Source organism: Ctenopharyngodon idella, chromosome 8 (assembly GCF_019924925.1).
Source record: "Ctenopharyngodon idella isolate HZGC_01 chromosome 8, HZGC01, whole genome shotgun sequence".
Classification (NCBI taxonomy): Eukaryota; Metazoa; Chordata; class Actinopteri; order Cypriniformes; family Xenocyprididae; genus Ctenopharyngodon; species Ctenopharyngodon idella.
Window position 1 is genome coordinate 10,272,541 of NC_067227.1, and position 21,379 is coordinate 10,293,919.

A 21,379-nucleotide genomic window follows, 5' to 3' on the forward strand; every position below is an offset into this window, starting at 1 on the left:
TCATAAATTACACTTGAAATATTGTTAAAATTGTAATTGTTATTGATTTACCTGTGAACACTTTTTAATAAAATAGCAAATAATATATATATTAACAAAGTAGATGTAAACAAAATCTTAAGAGGTCAATGTAACCCTTCTTATTAAATTATGTATCATTGTGTTTCGGTAGTGACAAATTTGGGGAGAGGAAAAATATTCCAAAACTTTCTGAAAATACAATATGAGAATTAACTGTACAATTACTAAATGTGTACCTTGGATATTATACAATTTGCATACATAGGCCTACAAAATTTGTAGGAAAAGACTTTTTTTTTCGAGATGTTTTCAACTTTGAACCAATTCTGTAGAATGGCCCATATCCGTACATTTTAACTTGACTCGTCTTTATTTCACACACGTCCTTAGTTGTGATATTTTAGCTAGGTCAATTACATTTTGATCGACTACGTCTTGTGACGATCATTAATATGTATTATCGTTTTACATAATTTGAGAAACAAGAAATCCAAACAAGTAACTAAAGAAATAAACGTTAAAAATGATAAAGATCAACAAATGTCTGACGCGCGAGCTGTGGGGTCCGGTGGTACATGTTACTTTTCTCAGCGCTGGTGAGGAGCGACTAATCACATTCTTTTGTGATTACGGGACAAGATATCTTTAGAGATTGCTGTGGTGGAATGTGAAATATTCAAATATAACGTGAATTACTAGATTGAATTTTTTTTTTCTGTAATGAGCTCTAAAGCAGATTTTGTAATAATAATAAAATAATTACTTAAATTAAGTGTTTTTATTGCATTCATTTTTCTATCGGCCAATGTCAAGGATATTTACTTTAAGCTATACGATGTATGTAAATTCATGTTTATTTCCAGCTTTCTTTGCTTCATCTTATTTATTTACTGTCTTCAAACCTGCGCGTAATCTAAAGCGCCGGCGGGTGGCAGTGTGACTTCATGCACAGCATCAACATTTTGACCTGGAAGTAATTGGTCGGAAGTAAGAGGAAGTGAATCGTTATTCCGGTGTTGTGAAAACGCGCCGAATAAATCACAGGTGAGTAAAAAAAAAAAATAATTAAAAATATTTAGAAGTGTTAATATCAGTTTATAAGCGCGCTACTGAAATGCTTAGTAGAAGTCGGCGCGTGCCGTTTCTTTTGTTGTGATAGTGCACGAGAGCTCTCGTACACGCGCGTGAAGTTCACGTGAATCTAACGTTCGTGATCTAACATTACTTAGACACATTTAAATAACACACACACATCGTTAGTGTTCCGTGATTTTTATTAATTACGTGGGAACAGCTATTACAAACAGTACGGTGGTGAATCACCGAATCATTACAGTATTCGTATTTATGTTTATCATCACGGTACGTTTCCAAAAAGATAGTTTTACACCTTCAGGTCTTTTTAGCGCGATTATAAATAACTGAACTTGATAACATGATCTATTTTCTGATACACAATGACAGAAAAACAAAGCGAAATAATAAGATAATGATGAGTGAGGGAGTTCAGTCACACATGACGCCTTTTTGCCATTTTTTAGATGGAGATGTCATGGCATCGGTTTCTGTAACTTTACCAAGCATTACTGAATGTGTGTGTGTGTGTGTGTGTGTCAGACATGTGCCTTTGAATCAAGTGTCTTTCCTCTTGTTGTTTTCAGTGGGAGGTGATTTGGAGCTGATGGGGGACGAAAAGGAAACCTGGAAAGTTAAAACATTAGACGAAATCCTACAAGAGAAGAAGCGCAGACGAGAGCTGGAAGAGAAGAGTGACCCTAAACGAGTAAAGAACGTAAGAGAGTCAGTTAATAATCATTACTGATGAATAATATATCATATCATTCAGGGGTTTTCAAACTGGGGTCCAGAGAAAAGCTGTGTAAAAATAATCAAAATATAAATAATATAAAATAATTATTACAATAAAATTGATTCAATTATTTAAGAAAATATATTAAAATGAAATAATATAAACTTGATTAAAATAAACAAATAAAGAAACAATACATCTTGCAGCACTATAGTGAATAGAAAACGAAATATTTTCACATTTATACAACGCATATATATGTTAATTTTTCACAGTATAAACTGGGTCTTTATATATGAATATAGCTGCCTTTTAAATTATCATATTTGGGGGTCTGAAAGATTGAAAACCCCTGATATAATTCATATGCAAGTAGCATGCTTTATTTTAATAAAAAATAAATGATTATGAGCATGCAAATAATATATTTGAAGCTTATTGTAAAATATTTTGGGATAACAGTAAGGAACCCTTACTGTAACTGTGGCTTTGCTGCAGTTTCCAATCAAATGTTTTTTTTCCCCACAGACGGATGATCGGGAATCCAAACGGGACACTCCGGAGGAAGGAGAGCTACGAGACCACAGGATGGAAATAACAATAAGGAATTCACCCTATACGCGGGAAGACTCGACCGAAGACAGGTCACTATTTAACAGCAGATGACACAATTTAAAAGAGGTTTATGGGAAAATTAATGACGGGTTTGTGTAGTTGTGTGTGTCTGATGCTCTCAGCTGATACTGAACGTGTTTCTGCAGAGGAGAGGAGGATGAATCTCTGGCCATCAAACCCCCACAGCAGATGGCAAGAAAAGACAAATCCTACCACAGAAAAGAGGAGAAGAGAAAGGACAAGAGGAGGCACAGGAGCCATTCTGCTGAAGAAGGTCAGTCATAAATGTGGACAAACACAAAAACCCAAAAACAACATCAAGACTTTGAAAAAAGTGTAGTAGGTCCTCTTTAAAAAAAAAAAAAAAAGTCATAATGATGACATCTGAATCACTACAAATGGCATAACTAATTCTTGTTAATAGGTTTTGGTCACACTTATATCTTTAACCATTATGTACTTACATAAAAAATAATTATGTGCTTATTGTGTTGATGTTGTATTGTAAAACACTTGTGCTGCTGTTGAGGTGATACAGGTGAGGTTAGGACAGGTTTGCTGGTAGGTTTAAGGGTGGGTTAACACTAATTATAGATGTGATTACAGAAATTAATTACAGCTGTAATTACATGCATGTATTGAAAAACATGGATGTACACAATAAGTGCATTGTATTAAATTATTAATATAAATGTTAATGCATAGTAGTTAAAGGTACTTAATATAAAATGTTACATTTTTTTTTGTCTGGTATATTGTGTTTACAGCAGGGAAACACATCCGCACAAAAGACAAAGAGAAGGAGCGAGAAAACGAGAGAAGGAAAAGACCGTGGCAGGACGACACCAAAACCAGACGAGATTATGAGCGTCAGAAACGGAGGGATCAAGCCAGAGCTCACTCCCGCAGAGAGAGGTCAAACACACACTCACAAACACACACTATAAGATTCCATGTAGCATTTTCAGCAATCGGTCGTCTATTCTGATTGGTTGATAACTTTTGACGGTGTTTAATCCAGAAGCAAATTTATTTCTAGTGCAAGAGCACGGAGAGATTCGCGAGTGCACAGGACACAGTTTGAGCGATATTTGAGCGAGAGGAGAGGCAGATCATAAGAGAGCACTGTATATTTGAGAGCGCCCGTCCAGTTTTGTGTGAGATCAAATGAAAAGATTCAAATAATGCACTCTCGACATTTGTCATTAAAAATAAAGCCATAATTGACAGCAATGTGATGCACATGTGAGTCTATGTTCTTCAGCCTGATGACACGATCACAGCTGGACCTGACTTCAGTCTGTTCTTATGTGAACCAGCAGGGATCGTCTGGAGCAACTGGAGCGTCAGCGCGAAAGAGAGCGCAAGCTCCGGGAACAGCAGCAGAAAGAGCAGAGGGAACAGCGGGAGCTGAAAGAGAGAGAGAGGAGAGCAGAGGAGCGCCGCAAAGACAGAGACGCCCGCAGGGACGGTATGTCAACATGAGATGATATGGCCGCTCACGTCACACACTGCTGGACTCCAGACTCACATATGAGTGGCGGGGGACTGCAGGGGCTCTTTAAAAAGAATTAAAGAACAGAAAGTGGTATTAATACTGCTGTAATGATTGAGTGCATTAATAAGTGCAACTGCTTGTTCCATAGAAATACACGATTGCCAGTAAAGCATTGATATTGAGTTAGCATATGCATGTAAATTTAGTGATTATTGAGGTCAGTGTGAAATGGAAATTTATCCTATCTATTTTCTAAATGCATATTTTAGATCTTAATGTAAGCAATTAATCTGAGCATGTTTCATTTTCGAAGTATGTTTTGACTTCAGAGTGGAGCAGACGTACACTGGACTAACCAAGCGCTGACTGTGTTTGTTCAGGGCCCGTGTCTCATCACAGAGCGGCTCCTGCTGAGGAGTTCACAGATAAGGGTCGCTCGCGCCACCGCAGTCGCAGCCGCAGCCCTGTTCGCCCGCAGAGAGAGACGAAAGCCGATAGCAGCGAACCACGGCGAGCAGGTCACTCTTCTACATTATACATCAATATTACACCTGACTTCAAGTACTTTTACTTGATTGACATGTTGAGCTGCGAGATGACTGAAAACTAAAGGACTATGGACGCTTGTTTCCACCAAAGAATAAAAAAAGTTTGTTGCAATTTTGACTTTATTTCTCGTAATTCATAGTTTTTATCCCACAATTCTGACTTCATTTTTGCTATTGCGAGTTTATTTCCCACAACTGAAATTTTTTACTCAAATTCCGAGTTTATATCACATAATTCTGACGTAATTTCTCGTAATTCAGAGTTTATATCCCACAATTTGGACATAACTTCTCACAATTCCGAGTTTATATTTCACAACTGACATTTTTTCCCCCACAATTCCGAGTTTATATCCCACAATTCTGACATAACATCTCGTAATTCCGAGTTTATATCCCACAATTGACATTATTTCTTGCCATTCTGAGTTTATATCCCACAATTCTGACATAATTTTTCGCAATTCCAAGTTTATATCCCATAAATCTGCCATCATTTTTCGCAATTCCGAGTTTTTGGATTTTATAACTCGTAATTGTGAATTTATATTTCGAAATTCAGAATATTTCTTGCAATTCAACATTATAACTCATAATTCTGACTTTTTTTCTCAAAATTGAGATTTGTGAGACAAAATGTCAGAATTGTGAAATAAAAAATCATCAGTTACCTTTTTTATTTTTATTCCGAGCGTCCATAGTTATCAGCTCATCCGTCTGCCTTCATAAAATGAACTCCTCCATGTCATGTTTGTATGGCGTGTTTGACACATTGTTTTAAAGCAGCGTTACAGAGCATGTTTCAGTGATGCTGTTCTAGCATTAAATCAGGCATTTTGCATGAATGTGCTGTTAACGTCTTTTTTTCTTCTTTTTTTTGCAGTGCGAGAGGGAAAGATGGAGGATAAAGATATCCTGTCTGATCTGCAGGACATCAGTGACAGTGAGAGGAAGACCAGCACACCAGAGTCATCACTGGGTACATCTCTCTCTCTCTCTCTCTCTCTCTCTCTCTGTCTGAGTGTGTTAGATGTGGACTGATTGTGTGTTTGTTTTGTCAGGTTCTGGCTCTGGTTCTGAGGATGAGGAAGGAGAGGAGAATGAGGAGGAAGAGTCCAGCAGCCAGAGTGAGGGAGATGAGGAGGGCGAGTCAGGATCAGACACTGAGGGGTCAGAACACAGCGGAGGTTTGTACACACACACACACACACACACACACACACACTGTACATTCAATAGATCTTCTGCCAACAGTCAACTGAGGAGCATGCTTCACAACAGAGATGTTCACAGCCATTTAAATGACAAATTTCAAACAAATGATAATGCAGAACTGGATAACAACCATAAAGACCAGGACAGTCTCAGACTTAAAGCCCTTCCAGCTGGTTTAGTATGGACAGAAGGGTGAAAACAAGGAAATCTACATGAGCGACTCATTTATGGAAACTTCTGCTATTCATAGTTTTCATGTGACGTCACACCCTTATATTAGGGCTGGGCGACATGGCAAAAAATTAAAATCTCTCTTTCTTTTTTTTTCTTTTTTTCTTCTTTTTTTTCTTCAGAATAATCGACTGATTGAACTAGTCAACTTAAAAACGTAACTACAGTATGATTCAAATAACATTTTCTTTTATTAACAATCTGGTTAAAAAAGTTGTATTCCAAGAGCACACGCTTGAAGTGATCAACATGGTGTAAATGTAAACAAATGACTTGTTAGCTAAATATTTTCCAAAAAGTATGCATGAAATATGAAGGCAAATGTTGTACAAACTTATCTTAAACATATCCTATATACTCAGAAATAATATAAAATAAGAAATACTAAATATTTCTTAGCCAAACAGTAAGAGAATCAAATAACACCAGTAATAGGCTGTTATTAACAGCGAATGCTTTGTAAAATCAGAAAATAACAGCAGCTTTCAGCCTGTCACCATCATGCAAACATGAAATATCAAACATACAGCAGTGGTTCTTTACAGGTTTTTGCATTCCATTGTGCCATTTGTCCTATTGTTTTTATGTTTGGTGGACGTGTTTGGCTGTGGCACTCGTGGCGGTCAATTTAAAAAGTTCAACTCTCGCTTTTTTTCCCCACATTTCATTTTTTTTCAACGCAATAATGCATTTCTGAGTGAACAGCCACTTACGACTAGCGATGTGTTTTGCGTTCATAGAGCGTCACATGAGAGCGGTTAATCATGCGCGCCATCATGTGGTCGGATCATTTTCTTGCCTTAACTGTTATCATTGCTGAATTGTCAACATGTCTAATTGTAATGTTTGCTAACATGTTTATTCAAAACCTTGATTTCTCAATTTAAAAATTATAAAATTGTGGCAAAACATTACATTCGAAATAATCGAAAAAATTGGCCAGCCCTACCTTATAGGAACGCCCACCTGGAGGGCAAAACAAGGCTTTCCTCTGCTGCCCTCCAGTCATTATTGCCAGTTTTGTACTAAGTGCTGATGTAGTAAGACAGTGATATTAAAAGACCAAATTCAGTATACAGCTTATTAATGATGCATAACAGATGAATCCAGAACATAAACTCAACACATAGTTTCTCGTTAAGTGTTTTTCACGTTAAGCGTTTTAGAACGTCCTGCTGTTTTTAGTGATTAAAATACTGCAGCAGCTGCTGAATATGGATCACATGTGCCCAAAACTTCAATTTTGTTCACATATCTTTGTTTTTCTTCCTTTGAGATGGAAAATTGACAGGCCTGTGCTGCAGTCCTATGGATGTTTTGCCCTTCGGGTCTCCGTGCCAGTCATGTGACTGAAAACTATGAATGAACAATAACTATGTGAACAATATTTGATTTCCATTGTAGAAAGAATGTGTGTTTGACCTATTTTTGCTGAAGCTGGCAAAAATGCCACCAAAATGAACAGAAATGCCCCACAAATTCAACACACAGGGCAAAAAAAGCCCCCGCACAATTAAATTAAATCGAGTACATCTGTCCTGATTAAAGTGAATTTTGAAAATGAGTGAAAAGTGTCAGATGCTCACATTGCATCAAAGATGGCTTTTTATGTGTTGTTTTTTGCAGTGTTGAGCATCACACATACATCTGTTAAGCACATGAATCGTTATCATGTAATTTCTTCCTTTTTTCTAACCAGTTGTGTACATGTTCTGTGCTTTATTTTCAGAGTGCATAGAGACATTAAACTTTGTACATTTCAATATGATTTGTGAAGCTGTTGACCTGCAGTTATGTACATTTATTTCTCAGGTGTCCTGAGCGATGAGGAACAGACAGAGGAGGAAGAAGAGGACAGAGAGAATGGAAATCACATTCCTCCGAGTGAGCATTTCATCAGCATTACTTTTATTTGTGACTTTGATTTAATTGGATTGAGGTGATATTTTAGCATTCTCAAATATCTCTTACGTTAGTATGATTGTATCGCGTAAAAAAATAAAAATGGTGTGAATGTGTTGTTGTGACAGTTCCAGAGTCCCGGTTTGATCACGACTCTGAGGCAAGCGTTGAAGAAGAGGAGGCAGAGGAAGGTGAGGAGGCGGGTGACGTCACGCCACAGTCTCCCTCTCATTCAGCCACTCCAGAAGACAACTACATCCCTGAATCACCTCCCATCTCACCCGTGGAGCTGAAGAAAGAGCTGCCCAAATACCTGCCCGCTTTACAGGTACACACACTCAGACACACATGCCTGTTTTCACGGTGCACGGTTACTCAAGCACAGTCGTGACCTGCTGTCCGTGTGTCTGTGGTTTAGGGCTGTCGGAGCGTGGAGGAGTTCCAGTGTTTGAACCGCATCGAGGAAGGCACTTACGGAGTCGTCTACAGAGCCAAAGACAAGAAGACGGATGAAATTGTGGCTCTGAAAAGACTGAAGATGGAGAAAGAGAAGGAGGGCTTTCCCATCACCTCTCTCAGAGAGATCAACACCATCCTGAAGGCCCAGCATCCCAACATCGTCACTGTCCGGGTTAGAAAACTGTAGAAAAACAGATGCAGAGTCATTATGCACACTTAACATCATCTTTCTTTCTTTTCTTTTACTTTATTTTTACATAGCATTACAAAACATAAACACAGCTTCATGGATAATTTTAATGGGTATTCTTTCTAAATTCTAAAATGTTTCCATAATCATCTAGTACAGTCACTGTTTTGAAGAATTCCCTATATGTCGCTCACTGTTAGTTCAAACATTAACTCATTTTAACAAATTAGACCTTATTGTGAAGCGTTACCCAAGTATTCTTACCAGCTATTAGACCAGTTTTGGTAGGATAATATTAATAAACTGGAGTGTTAATGGCTGTCCATGAAAAGCTGTGAGTGTGTTTGGTGTGTAGCTGAATCTCTCCCGCGTGTGCTTGTCTTGTAGGAGATCGTCGTGGGCAGTAATATGGATAAAATCTACATTGTGATGAATTATGTTGAACATGATCTGAAGAGTCTCATGGAGACCATGAAACAGCCCTTCCTGCCCGGTATGATCTGAACCACACTGAATAATTCATGATGATGTCGTCACATAATGAGGAGGTTCATCTGAATGGTTTTTTTGTCTTCTGTCCAGGTGAGGTCAAAACACTGATGATCCAGCTGTTGAGAGGTGTCCGTCATCTCCATGACAACTGGATCCTTCATCGGGACCTGAAGACCTCCAACCTGCTGCTGAGTCACAAAGGCATTTTAAAGGTCAGACATCAGTGACCTCATCAGAAAACCCTGACAGAATCATGAAGTTTGTGTCACTGCCCAGCCCTGCTCGTTACACATCGTCACATGTTTGTACAGTGTGCTGTTAATGCTGTTAATATTAATGTGTTATTTAGAATATTAACTGAGATGTCAATGTGTTTTGTAGATTGGAGACTTTGGTTTGGCAAGAGAGTACGGCTCTCCGCTCAAGCCCTACACACCTGTGGTGGTCACGCTGTGGTACAGATCACCTGACCTGCTACTGGGGGCAAAGGTCAGTAGACATCATCATTACACATCTACAGGACAGAGACAATGATCAGGACAACCTGAAAATAATCATTTTAAACGTGTGTACAGGGAGCAAGAATTGGGTTCCAACCGTATTTTCTCAGTAAAAGAAGACACTTTACAAAAACATATAAGCCTTTAAAACAGAGCTGCCATGAGCTTTGAGATGAAGTGATGACTTGTGCTTCTGTAGAAGCTACACAATATCGTTTAAAGGGGCTATATGTAGAATTCAGGAAGCCTTGTTATTAGTAGGGATGCGCGGTATACCGGTACTGGAAAGATATTGGTATATATTTTATTTCAAACAGTACGATATCATGATTTTGCTTATTTCTGTACTGGATACGCTGCTGTTCTGAAGTTCACTGCTAGGTGGCAGTGTGCTGACACGAAACCAACCATCAAATGTGACAATATAGAGGAACAAAATGGATAAAGCAGGTGAATCTCACTTAACATGCTAATTAATAAATTAAACAAATTAATAAATTACTTGGCTTATAAAACGGCTTATAAAACCAACAAACCTTACCTTAGGAGGAAAACACATCAAACCTTGCCAAGCATCTGTCACTTGACCATCCTGACTTGTAAAGGGGGATTAAGAGATCGACAGACTGTAAATACATTATTCAAACAATCTAATTTAGACTTTTATTTACTTTTAACACTGATCAACGCACATACATAAGATCGTATCGTTTAAATAACACGAAAGCTCCAGCATGTGTTTGACACGCTAGAACCAATGATGTCTAGATCTCACAATATCTGCACTTGAGTTTGGGTTGGTCTAACAGTAGTATTCAGGTGCAGAAATTGAATAAAGTAATCAAACATAAAATAACACTGGATAGTCTTCACTGTATAAATTAAACAGATAAAGCCTTACAATTAAAGTTACAAAAGTTATTTAGTCAAGTCACCTTTTACAATACAGATTGTGTCAAAGCAGCTTTACAGTGATAGAGGGAACATAATTTTGGCTGCACAGCAGCTCTAGAAGAAAATAGTGTCATTGTCCAGCTTAAGTTCAGTACTGATTCATTTCCATTGTAAAAATCATGTTATTTTAGTTCATTTATCTATACAGCAGCGCTGGAGAAAACAGTGATGTCATCATCCAGCTCAGTTCAGTTCGCATACAGTGGTGTCAGTGCAGGCGGATCAGAAACATTGTTGAATATAAGGTGTATATTTGGAATATTAGGAGAATATTTAGTGACATATTTAGCCTAATATACCTGCTGCTGTCACAGATCCGACATAGTTAGGGCTTGTTCACACAGAACGCCTTTTTGCTTTGAAAAACGCGAGACGCAGGCAGTGGAATGGGGGAAAAAAAACGCAAGGTCTCGAGACGCGTTTCTGAAAAGTAGAACTGATTTTAACTTGAGCGCCACATTTTTAGATGCTGCGTCATGCACAAGACGGTGCAAAACACGGAAGACGCGAGCGCAAAGGTCATACACTGTCTAGCGTGTTTACGTAGAAAATCAATGGAAAAGTAGTGTGTTGGAATGGAAAAACGCTTTGTGTGAATGGCCCCTAACTCATGATGCGTTTTCTTTCTCAACTGTTTACGTTCACTTAATACATAACCAACTGTGTTTATTGTGAATACTCCCCAAGACGGACAGTTTGACATAATTTTGTGTGTATTTGACCGTTTAAGAGCAGTAAGCAGTGAAAAAGAACTCCCTTTGGAACATGTGAGCTCTTAGGGAGGCGTCTTTGTTGCGCGGTGTCGGTATGAGCGCAAAGAAAACCTTCTCTCAAAGAGCGCGCCAGTACTACTGAATGACATAAAATCACTTGCATGTTTAAATTAGCAAGGCTTTAAAAGACGTGGACAAGTGACATTTCCATCAGCTGTCTCTAAACGCGAGCGAGAGTGTAGTATCGCAGACGCGACGTCATCTGAAGCCATTTGCTCATTTTGAGAGAGAAAGAGAGGGGAGACGCGGTACTGCTGATTCTCTCACGCTGTTTGTGAAACAAAAAGTTTAAGTTACTGATTTTATGTGATAATCTGTTGATTAATTTACTAATAAATGTTTGCGGTAATTTCCTGCATTATAAACGTGAAAACCTGCGTAAATGAGTAAAATTATGTGCAATGCCTGCACTGAAATCCAGACCCTGTATGGGATCAATTTAATATCGATGCTATCATCCAATCCTTTTGATTTTTCCTGTCAAAAACATCCAGAGTCCTTCACATAAAAATCAGTCTACAGGCTTTCCTAAACAAACCTAGAAAGTTTCGTTGCAAGCTGTTCACACATTGCCAATTAAAAAGTGATTAATACATATAGCCCCTTTAAATACCAAATTTCCATACTCCACTACCCATAATTCTGAAGACAGATCCTCCAATCAAATCGAGTCAAATTTATTTGTATACAATACAGTGTTTCAAAACAGCTTCACAGAAAATCATGTTAATGTTCATAATAACTTCATGCCTTATAGACACAGTTATCAGATTAGAGCTGTGCAGTAATACAGTTTGCATTTTGAGAAATGCTATATAGTATATATTTTGCGATCAACAGTTTCTATATAAACAGAACACAGCAAAACATGTGACTGTCCGTCCACATGAAGAATCACTGCTGATGTCCCCTGCTATTGATTTATATTTTATATATGTGAATATTTTATAGCAAACGTATATTGTTTTTGATAAATGGTGTTTTTACAGCATCAACAATTAATTGTAATTCTCAATGTTTCTTTTGCCTCTTTTTCATCAATCTCTGTTGTTTTTAACACTGTGATTAATCTCTGGTGTAAGAACTCAGTATTGGAGAGTTGAGGTTGTTGAAGTGGTGGATGGTCACTCTTGCTCTGTTGAAGTTGTTACTAAGTGACTGGGATGTTGTTCAAATCAAATATTGTGCAGCTTGTTTAAACCCTCATGTTTCCTCCTAACAGGAATACTCCACCGCCGTGGACATGTGGTCCGTGGGCTGTATATTTGGAGAACTGCTCACGCAGAAACCTTTATTCCCTGGCAAATCTGAGATTGATCAAATTAACAAAATTTTCAAGGTATGTTTCATCACATCCTGAATGTCTTCAGTTAAACCAGTAATTTTTTCAAAACACTATTACACTCAAATCTTCAGTGTTGATGTTGAACTGTAATTGCTTTATTGTACTGAGGACATTTAAACTATATATAATATTGTTGATAATCATGTACAATAATTTTTTAGGGGTTATTTTTACATCATAATTACTTCAAAGTGTATTATTCATTTACAGATATTTTCATAGTTGTTGGAACAGAAATGTATCAGTTCCATTATAGCTGCAAACACAAAACTGCTGAATCCAACTTTAAATATTCTCCATTTTGTATTGTATCCCGGATTAGGATTAGTGCAGCCCAAAATGGGTTTTAAATGGGTACAATATTTTTGGCAAGGGAAAATGAAAAAATTGGCAGTTTTTGAATCCTTGATCCCAAGAGTGAAGTAATTTCAAAAAGATTATGAAGTAATGAGTTTGACTGAAGAAAAACTTAAACGCATATTCATAAATCTTAAAACTTCTGGTTACATGAGCCGAAGCTCTTTTCAATAAAATCCATGCAAAAGTTAATATCAGATCATTTTAGAATACAGTATACCGCAGGGGTGTCAAACATACGGCCGACGAAGGTGTCCAATCTGACCCGGGGGATGATTTGAACTATGATAAAAAATAGAGATGCACTAGTCCTGGTCATAAATCCAAACGTGTTTTATTTTGGTCAATCTTTATACCGGGCTGGCAAACAAACTGCTTTGTAATAATTTCCCAAAATGTCATTTGTGTGGAAATATTTACGTTGTCTGTAAACAGGACGTTAACACAGCCACACGCTGAATACGGACACAAAGAGGAGAACGGACGCGCCAGCAGAGAAAATACTGTAACATGCACAAGCTCACTGTTCGTGAAAAATAGGAAGAATAATATAAATATTAAAGTGGGGTTGATATGAATGTATCTCTGAAGGGAACTGTCTTCAGAAAAGTTTTGATGGCTTTTCCTCTTATCTTCATAATAAAGTAGTAGCCTATTTATAAATTCAGCGCTGCTTTGTGTACAGCGGTAACCATGGAAACTCTATATCACTGCTGTTCCATAAGCGCCACCTACTGTCAGAGAGTGAATTTGCATTTTCATTCAGTCCGTCTGCTGATTTTGTTTTGTGCAAGTGTCTTATGTAGCATAATTTCACAAAGCTAAAGTCAGACCATGCTGTTTTTGCTGTTTATTTTGAAATTATACAATAATTTAAATTAAAAACAACTGCTCATGTGCATAACATCTTTGTTGGGATTATGATAAAAATGCAGTGTTTGCCTCGAATATCAAAGAGCAACACATATTTTTGGAACAAATAAACAAATAAATTTGCTTTAAAAAAAAATCTGCAAGCAGTATCAGAATCGGCCAATTTGCTTCTAAAAAATTGGAATTGCCCATACAAAATCTAAATAGGTGCATCACTAATAAAAAATATATTAAATAAAGTATTATTTAAAAATTTTATAGTCTTTTTGCTGTAAAATCAAATGCAGTTTTGAAGAGCAGTGTACTAGTTTTCTTGCAAATTAATTTGTTGTTTTATATGGTTAATATTAATGCAACTATCAGCACACTAAGGTTTAAAAAAAAAAAAAAGGTAATTCGGCCCGTACATGGTTCATTTTTTCCAATCCGGCCCTCACCCTATAAAGAGTTTGACACCCCTGCAGTATAGGATGTACCGAATATTCTTCAGTTTTTTGAAAAACAGAAATGCGACAAATAGAATATCAGATCTCTGTCACATGGCCAAAAAAAAAAGTGTTTTTGCACAAGTGTTTTTGTGTTTGACACATGAAAACTGTAACAATGTATCTTACAAAGTAACACGACATAACCTTGCTCTCACTTGAAATGTGTTTCCACATTAAGTCCTTGAATTTGAGGGTATTGGACCTGGAAAGTCCTTGAAAGGTCCTTGAATTTGAAGTTAACCAAGGTGTGGGAACCCTGTAATAAACTATTACCCAATTTCTTCATGTGACTATATATACTATAATATAGTCACAGTTATTGTTTAATGACCTTGGTGTCGTCTCGTCATTGTCATGGGAAAAAAGTCATGGGGAAAAAGCTCGTCAACAACATTTTTCATCATAGTTTTCGTTAATGAAATTAACACTACTTTAAACATTGGGCCTCATTTATGAAACTTTTGTAAATACTTGAGTAAATGATATTTGTTTTTACTATATTTTTATTTTATTACTATATTTTTACTAAAAATAAATAAAATATGTATTTATTTTTAAATATTATATAATTTTAAAAAAAAATTATAATATTTATTTATAATATTTATATCAGAGTAATAAAATGGACCTTCCGGAAAACTTGACTCTGGGTTCACGAACGCTTTGTAAACATCAGACTTCATAGTTAAACGCATGTATGTTAATGAACTTCAATAATTTGCATGTGGAATCTTCCGGATTCCCTTCTCAAGTTCGGCTCCAGTATATTGCATAAATGCAAAAGAGACTAATAGTCTCAACCAGCAATATTAACTTCATTGTTGTTCAGTCGTATAAGGGGTAAATGGGTACAGTGGGTAAAAAGTGACCGTGATAAGCGCTGTGTTTTACCCAAAGTTGAACAGTTTTCAAAAAAAAGACAGGGCAAATGAACTCGTGAAATATTATTATGGTAAATAGTGCATCAAAATGCAGTGTCATCAGTTTGCCTAAAAGAACACAGAACATTTGAATGTTTTACACACCATTTACACGTGGTCGGGAGCAGGTGTAAATTTCTTTCATGCCAACTAACATTGTAAAAATACGAACATTTCCATGAATCCGAAACTTGACGTCAAAAAGGCTTTATGAACGATTTACACAAAAATTCATTCTGCTCGTGTTTCATGACTGAGGCCCATTGAATGCAGTGCAGAACATGTTCACAGCTGAAGTGTGTGTTTGCAGGACCTGGGGTCCCCCAGTGAGAAGATCTGGCCAGGATACAGCGAGCTTCCTGCAGTGAAGAAGATGACTTTCACAGAATATCCTTACAACAACCTGCGCAAGCGCTTCGGAGCGCTGCTGTCCGACCAGGGCTTCGACCTCATGAACAAGTAAGAGCTCACGGCACACTAGTTTAGAGCAGAAGAAGAGGATATTCTTAATAATGTCTTTCATATTTACTAGAATTATTGGTCACACTTTATGCTGGGTGTCTTAGCATCTAAAAGAAAATAATAATAGTTAGGTTCAGTGTGCTTATTGTGTTGATGTTGTATTGTAAAACACTTGTGCTGCTGTTGAGGTGTTTATGGGTAAGGTTAGACAGGTTTGCTGGTAGGGTTAAGGGTGGGTTACCTAACCCTATTGTAAAGTGTTGCTGATTCATTTAAATGTTAGTGCATAGTAGTTAAAGACACTTAATATAACATTACAGAAAATCAAATGATCACTGGAAATTAGGGGTCAATGGGGGTCAGTGTTTTTTAGTTTAGTTTAACGCAATTAACGCAGCGTCTGTTTTTTTCTGTCATCGTTAGGCTGCACTAACACTCAAGTGCTATTAAACCATTCAAGCGTGATAAGATGCAAAAAAATAACTTAAATCTGTACTTCCACGCGCTGTCTGTGAATCTGTGTGACGCACACACGACTCATGCACAGAAAGCTGCTTCAGGCAGATCTCTTCCACGCTTGAACAGACAAAAACACACAAAATTATGCCAAATTGCCTGCTTTGTTGAGTATCATCATAAGCACAGTCTTAAATGAGTTAAATAAAGTCTTAAATGACCATAAAGAGTTGTGAGGACATTGGATGTGTCAGATACGCGTCATGTGCGTCAGCTCTTAAAGTGACAGCAGCCTAATAAACCTGCTGCTGTTATTAATGTTAATCAAAGAACAAAAGACAGAGAAAATCACTCACTGCTCTTGACTGATATACTTTTGTAGCTTTAATAAGGATTAATCAATATTTAATTTATATTTTATGCAGTGAAGACTGAGAAGTGTTTGATAATTTTATTCAGTTTCTATGTATTTTCTACATGTTAGATCAAATATTTTAAAATATACTGTCTCTGTTGTTTCTACATTAATTTGGAGATTCAATGTGAAATTATTACATTATAAAAATATATTAAAAACTTTAATGTAAGGTGCGATTCATCTTGATTAATTAAAGAAAAACAGGCGATTTAATTAGTCAATTTTTTTAAATCGATTTGACAGTACTAATGAATATAAAACGTTCGACACTGGACTGAAAGGCCTGTTAAAATGGCCTGAAACTCCTTTATTATTGAGCCCAGCGCAGACCGAGAAACAGAACGCACTGTTTTTGTTGCTGTTGTTTTGCTGAAGTGCATCAGTGCAGAAACAGCTGCTTCACATTATGAGACACTTAAAAACAAAAGGCTCAGAGCAGTTATGCATTAAATGTGTTTGAAGGTGTTGTCAAGTAGACAATACATGCGTCGCTGTCTTTTATGAGGGTTAGCCACCAGATAAGATACTGACTTTTATATAATGCTATTATGTAAAATAAAAATAAAATATCATGTATTGAACTTTTTATTTTGTTCTGTAATCCTTGAAGCATTTCTGGATATTTATGAACCTTGTCACTGAGCCTGTTGAACATTAGCAGCCGTGCGACTGACCGCGAACTGTTCATCTGGGAATAAACAGCCATCGATCTGAACGCTGCTGCGAGATGTTTTCAGACGCTTCTGGCTTTCCATTTATTTCTCGAGTTGAAATCTCTCAAGGGGTTCTTGTTTGCATAGTTTGAGGGAGTCAATCAGCGGCTCTCAGACGGCTCTGAAAGGTCACGTTACACCTGAAAGCCCCATCACAGCCGGGCTGAAAATACCACGATCATATGAGAGCGAGAGCAGCAGAGGAAATGAGAAGAAAGGGGAAGGACAGTTAAGATCACAGGCTTAAACACTGTGATCACAGTGTCTCGTTGAGTCAGATTTATTCTGTCGGAGTGTTTGTTTTTCAACTCAAGCGTTATGTAATGTGAAGCTGTTTCTGTTTTGATGCCAAAGTCATTCATTAGCTGTGTCCCATTTCAGAGGCTGAATCCTTCGAAGGCCGAATGCATCACAGCGGCGCAACAAAGGCTGTCCCGTTTTGAAGGCTCATTTTATGCAACAATGAAATGCGTCCTTTGTTTCCTGGGCCACGAAGGATAGAGTGAGTGGATCCTTCGGCCCAGACTAACCCAAGCTTCATTGTGCGCAGATCATGACAGGATTGTTTTGAGAGAAAATGGCAGAATACACCATGGAAGTATTGGGTTTAAACTCCCATTTCACAACGCTCGGTTTGACCTTCGCCTACTTCGAAGGATGCAGCCTCTGATTTGGGACGCAGCTATTATCTTTTGCTTTGTGTCCATTAAGTTCAAAAGCAGAGTGCCACTCATTCTTTGAGATGCTAAACAAACAAGAACATTTAATGCAAGCGCAAGAACATTTAAAGTCGGTATGAAAGGGAAGTTGTGCTTTGTTCCTACAGTGATGCAAGACGACAGCAGCGGTGTTCACATCAGCTGCTCTTGACATTACAGGACTTTTTCTGACCCACTCTGCTTGCTGCCCATCTCAGGTTTCTGACGTACTGCCCTGCCAAGAGGATTAGCGCTGATGAGGCACTCAAACATGAGTATTTCCGGGAGACGCCGCTCCCCATCGAGCCCTCCATGTTTCCCACCTGGCCGGCCAAGAGTGAACAGCAGCGGGTGAAGAGAGGGACCAGCCCACGAGCGCCGGAGGGAGGACAGTTCAGCCAGATGGTACTGAAACTCTTTCACGTCAACATCAAACTCTGTTGCCTTTCTTAACCTGCTAACTGTCAGAGCCGGTAGAGCACTTTTTTTATTGCACATATTTTAGTAATCACCATAAATTAGGTATCATTTGAAAGCTTAAACATTCAAAATTCATCCTGTGAAAAATGTATAATAAATACAATTTATGGCAAAAGTTTAGTGATGGTCGAACACGACTGAATGAATTCAAGACACACATTTGTCTTTACCATGAGCGAGTCTATTTTGAACGTCACTAAAATAATATTTGCTCAAATTCCACTCAAACCAGGAACAGATAAAGAAGCAAACCATCATCTAAATCAGACTGTACTTTGCTGTTTGGTGAGCTAGCAACATCAAACCAGATTTACAGTATCAGACTGATGTGTTAGAGGTGAATATATGCAGGGTATAAAGGGTTTTATGTTTCTTCTCATCATGTAAGTGATCATGCATGTTATCAATTCGAACAACCAATTAAAAAAAAAAATAGAGAAAATATTTACAGGTGATTGTGCTATATACCAAATATAATGCTATAACAACCAAGAACTGACATAGCGCATCCCATCCTACATGTTTTTTTTTGTCACTGTTGCGGCAAAAAAAAAAGAAAAAACATCATTACAGCAGAAATATGGGTTGTGAATGCATATTCATTCCACACCTGAAGCTTTTACTTGGAGTTAGTTTATCCAGAAATGAAAAACCATTTACTCTCCCTCATGTTGTTTCGAACCCATAAGACTTGTTCATGTTCGAAACACAAATGAAGATATTTTTGATGAAATCTGAAATATTTCTGTCCCTCTATTGACAGCTATGCAACTACCACTTTGACTCTTCAAAAAGTTCTTAAAAAGACCGTAAAACTAATCCATATGAATTGGAGCAGTTTAGTCCAAATTTTCTGAAGAGATTCGATCGGTTTTATATGATGAACAGACTGAATTTAGGCTTTTATTCACATATAAACATTGATCAGCGAATGAACCTCATTGGTTCTTGAAGAAGCTCAAACGTGCTGCGTAACACGAGAATGAACCTCATTGGTTCTTGCAGAAGCTCAAACGTGCTGCGTAACACGAGAATGAACCTCATTGGTTCTTGCTGAAGCTCAAACGTGCCGCGTAACACGAGAATGAACCTCATTGGTTCTTGCTGAAGCTCAAACGTGCCGCGTAACATGAGAATGAACCTCATTGGTTCTTGCTGAAGCTCAAACGTGCCGCGTAACACGAGAATGAACCTCATTGGTTCTTGCTGAAGCTCAAACGTGCCGCGTAACATGAGAATGAACCTCATTGGTTCTTGCAGAAGCTCAAACGTGCTGCGTAACACGAGAATGAACCTCACTAGTTCTCGCATGTCAAGCAAGTATGCTTGTTTCCGTTTACCATAACCGATGTGAGTTGATGTGTGATCTGTTCTTCAAATAAAGTGATCGAGTCACTAAAGCCCCAGGTATACTTCACTTTACGCGCCCGGACGCGTCTCATGCGCAGTCGCGTCCGTGCATTCTTCAAAGTATACTAAACCACGGATGCGCACAGATGACCGAGTTCGACACGTGCGCAGTACATTTTTTTTCTATATTCTACCAGACATGGTGTCATCAACGGGACATTCGCTGGGCAGGATTGGAGGAGAAAAATAGTGCATCCACCATTGCAACATAGTTCAGAAGATACACCAAGAAAACAGGAATCAAAAACGATGGAGAAGGCATGCTTCTGAGTTTACTCGTCTTGTTTTTGAATCGCTCTTTACACACTCTTCTTCGACGACTGCACATTGTGCTCAGTACTGTGCATATTGCCACCTAGTGGACTCTTCTGTCCTGCTTGCGCATGCGTTGTTGCACACGCACCGTCCGCGCGGTCTCGAAATTTGGGCTGCATGCGGACGGGTGTGCGGCCGGCTGCGAACCCTCCACATAACGAAAATTACATCATGTGGATGGTGCACGAACGCGGACTGCTGAAGTATACCCGGGGCTTAAACCGCTCAATTCTTATGGATTACTTTTATGATCGCTTTATGATCTTTTTGAAGCGTCAGAGTGGAAGTTGCGTACACTGTCAGTGGAGGGACAGAAATCTCTCAGATTTCATTAAAATAACCTCATTTGTGTTTTGAAGGTGAACTAAAGTCTTACAACTAACCCTTTAAAACTGTTTTGAACCACAGTTCTGTCTCTGTTAGATAATACCAAGATCATACTGTTTAGTAAATAGTCTTTTATGTCGTCTGTCTTTCTAAAATTCCTGGTTATTGTTTCTCATTCTCATCTTTTCTGTTGTGTTCTTCAGGGTGATGATGATCTTAAAGATACTGGTTTCCACTTGACCAGCGCTAACCAGGGCGCCTCCAAAGCCGGTCCAGGATTCAGCCTGAAGTTCTGAGCTCAAGCAGCCAGCTGGCGTTCTCTGAATATGTCTGACATGACGCTGAGACTCATTTTGAGAGCAGTTCACTGAACTTCACCGACACACACAGACTCTGGAGAACCATTTTTTACAGGCGCCGAGGACCTCCGTGAAGTTCAAGTGCTTTAAATTCCTCATGCTCATCTGAAATATAATGTGTTGGTTTGTCTTTGCTTGGTTTTCTCATTCTTTTGTCCAGTTTGAAAACAAGCAGAGCATTTTCAGAACTCTTTTATTTTTCTCTCCGTCTGCAATTGTAGTTAAGGAGTAGGATCGAAAACTCATTTTTTGTGACGTCATATGAATATTAAATAAATCTGTTTTAAAAACATGATCTGTCTGAATACCCGATTCTGATTGACTGGAACTGATTGTGCATTCAGCGGCCAGTTCCAGCCCATGATGGAACCCCTAAAAGGTTATATATATGAAGTCATAATAGCATATTTATGCGCTGCTTTCATTAAAGCAAAAATGCACACATACAGTCGTTTTCCAGTGAATAATGATGTCAATTTTGGTCTTAAGCTCCCATATGACTTGAAGACTGAATATACAGTAGCACTTGAGTCACATGGTCTACTTTTAT

At 38.0% G+C, this 21,379-nt stretch overlaps 1 protein-coding gene across 4 annotated transcripts; it reads left to right on the top strand.

Moving 5' to 3' along the window:
• Positions 1–934: 934 nt before the first annotated feature.
• cdk11b (cyclin-dependent kinase 11B) lies at positions 935–21,124 on the top strand. Of its 4 annotated transcripts, none has more exons than XM_051902465.1 (19): positions 935–1,065; positions 1,683–1,813; positions 2,360–2,475; positions 2,593–2,720; positions 3,214–3,361; positions 3,766–3,917; positions 4,325–4,462; positions 5,376–5,471; positions 5,554–5,679; positions 7,751–7,822; positions 7,969–8,168; positions 8,259–8,471; positions 8,877–8,982; positions 9,072–9,193; positions 9,363–9,470; positions 12,431–12,547; positions 15,502–15,650; positions 18,157–18,343; positions 20,674–21,124. In XM_051902465.1, the coding sequence occupies exons 2-19, from the start codon at positions 1,703–1,705 to the stop codon at positions 20,764–20,766; spliced, it is 2,382 nt and encodes a 793-aa protein (XP_051758425.1). In that variant the 5' UTR covers positions 935–1,065; positions 1,683–1,702; the 3' UTR covers positions 20,767–21,124. The 4 variants fall into 4 exon arrangements, with proteins under 4 accessions (XP_051758425.1, XP_051758428.1, XP_051758426.1 ...); XM_051902468.1 differs by having other exon boundaries at positions 3,769–3,917; XM_051902466.1 differs by lacking the exon at positions 935–1,065 and adding an exon at positions 1,123–1,383.
• Positions 21,125–21,379: the final 255 nt, after the last annotated feature.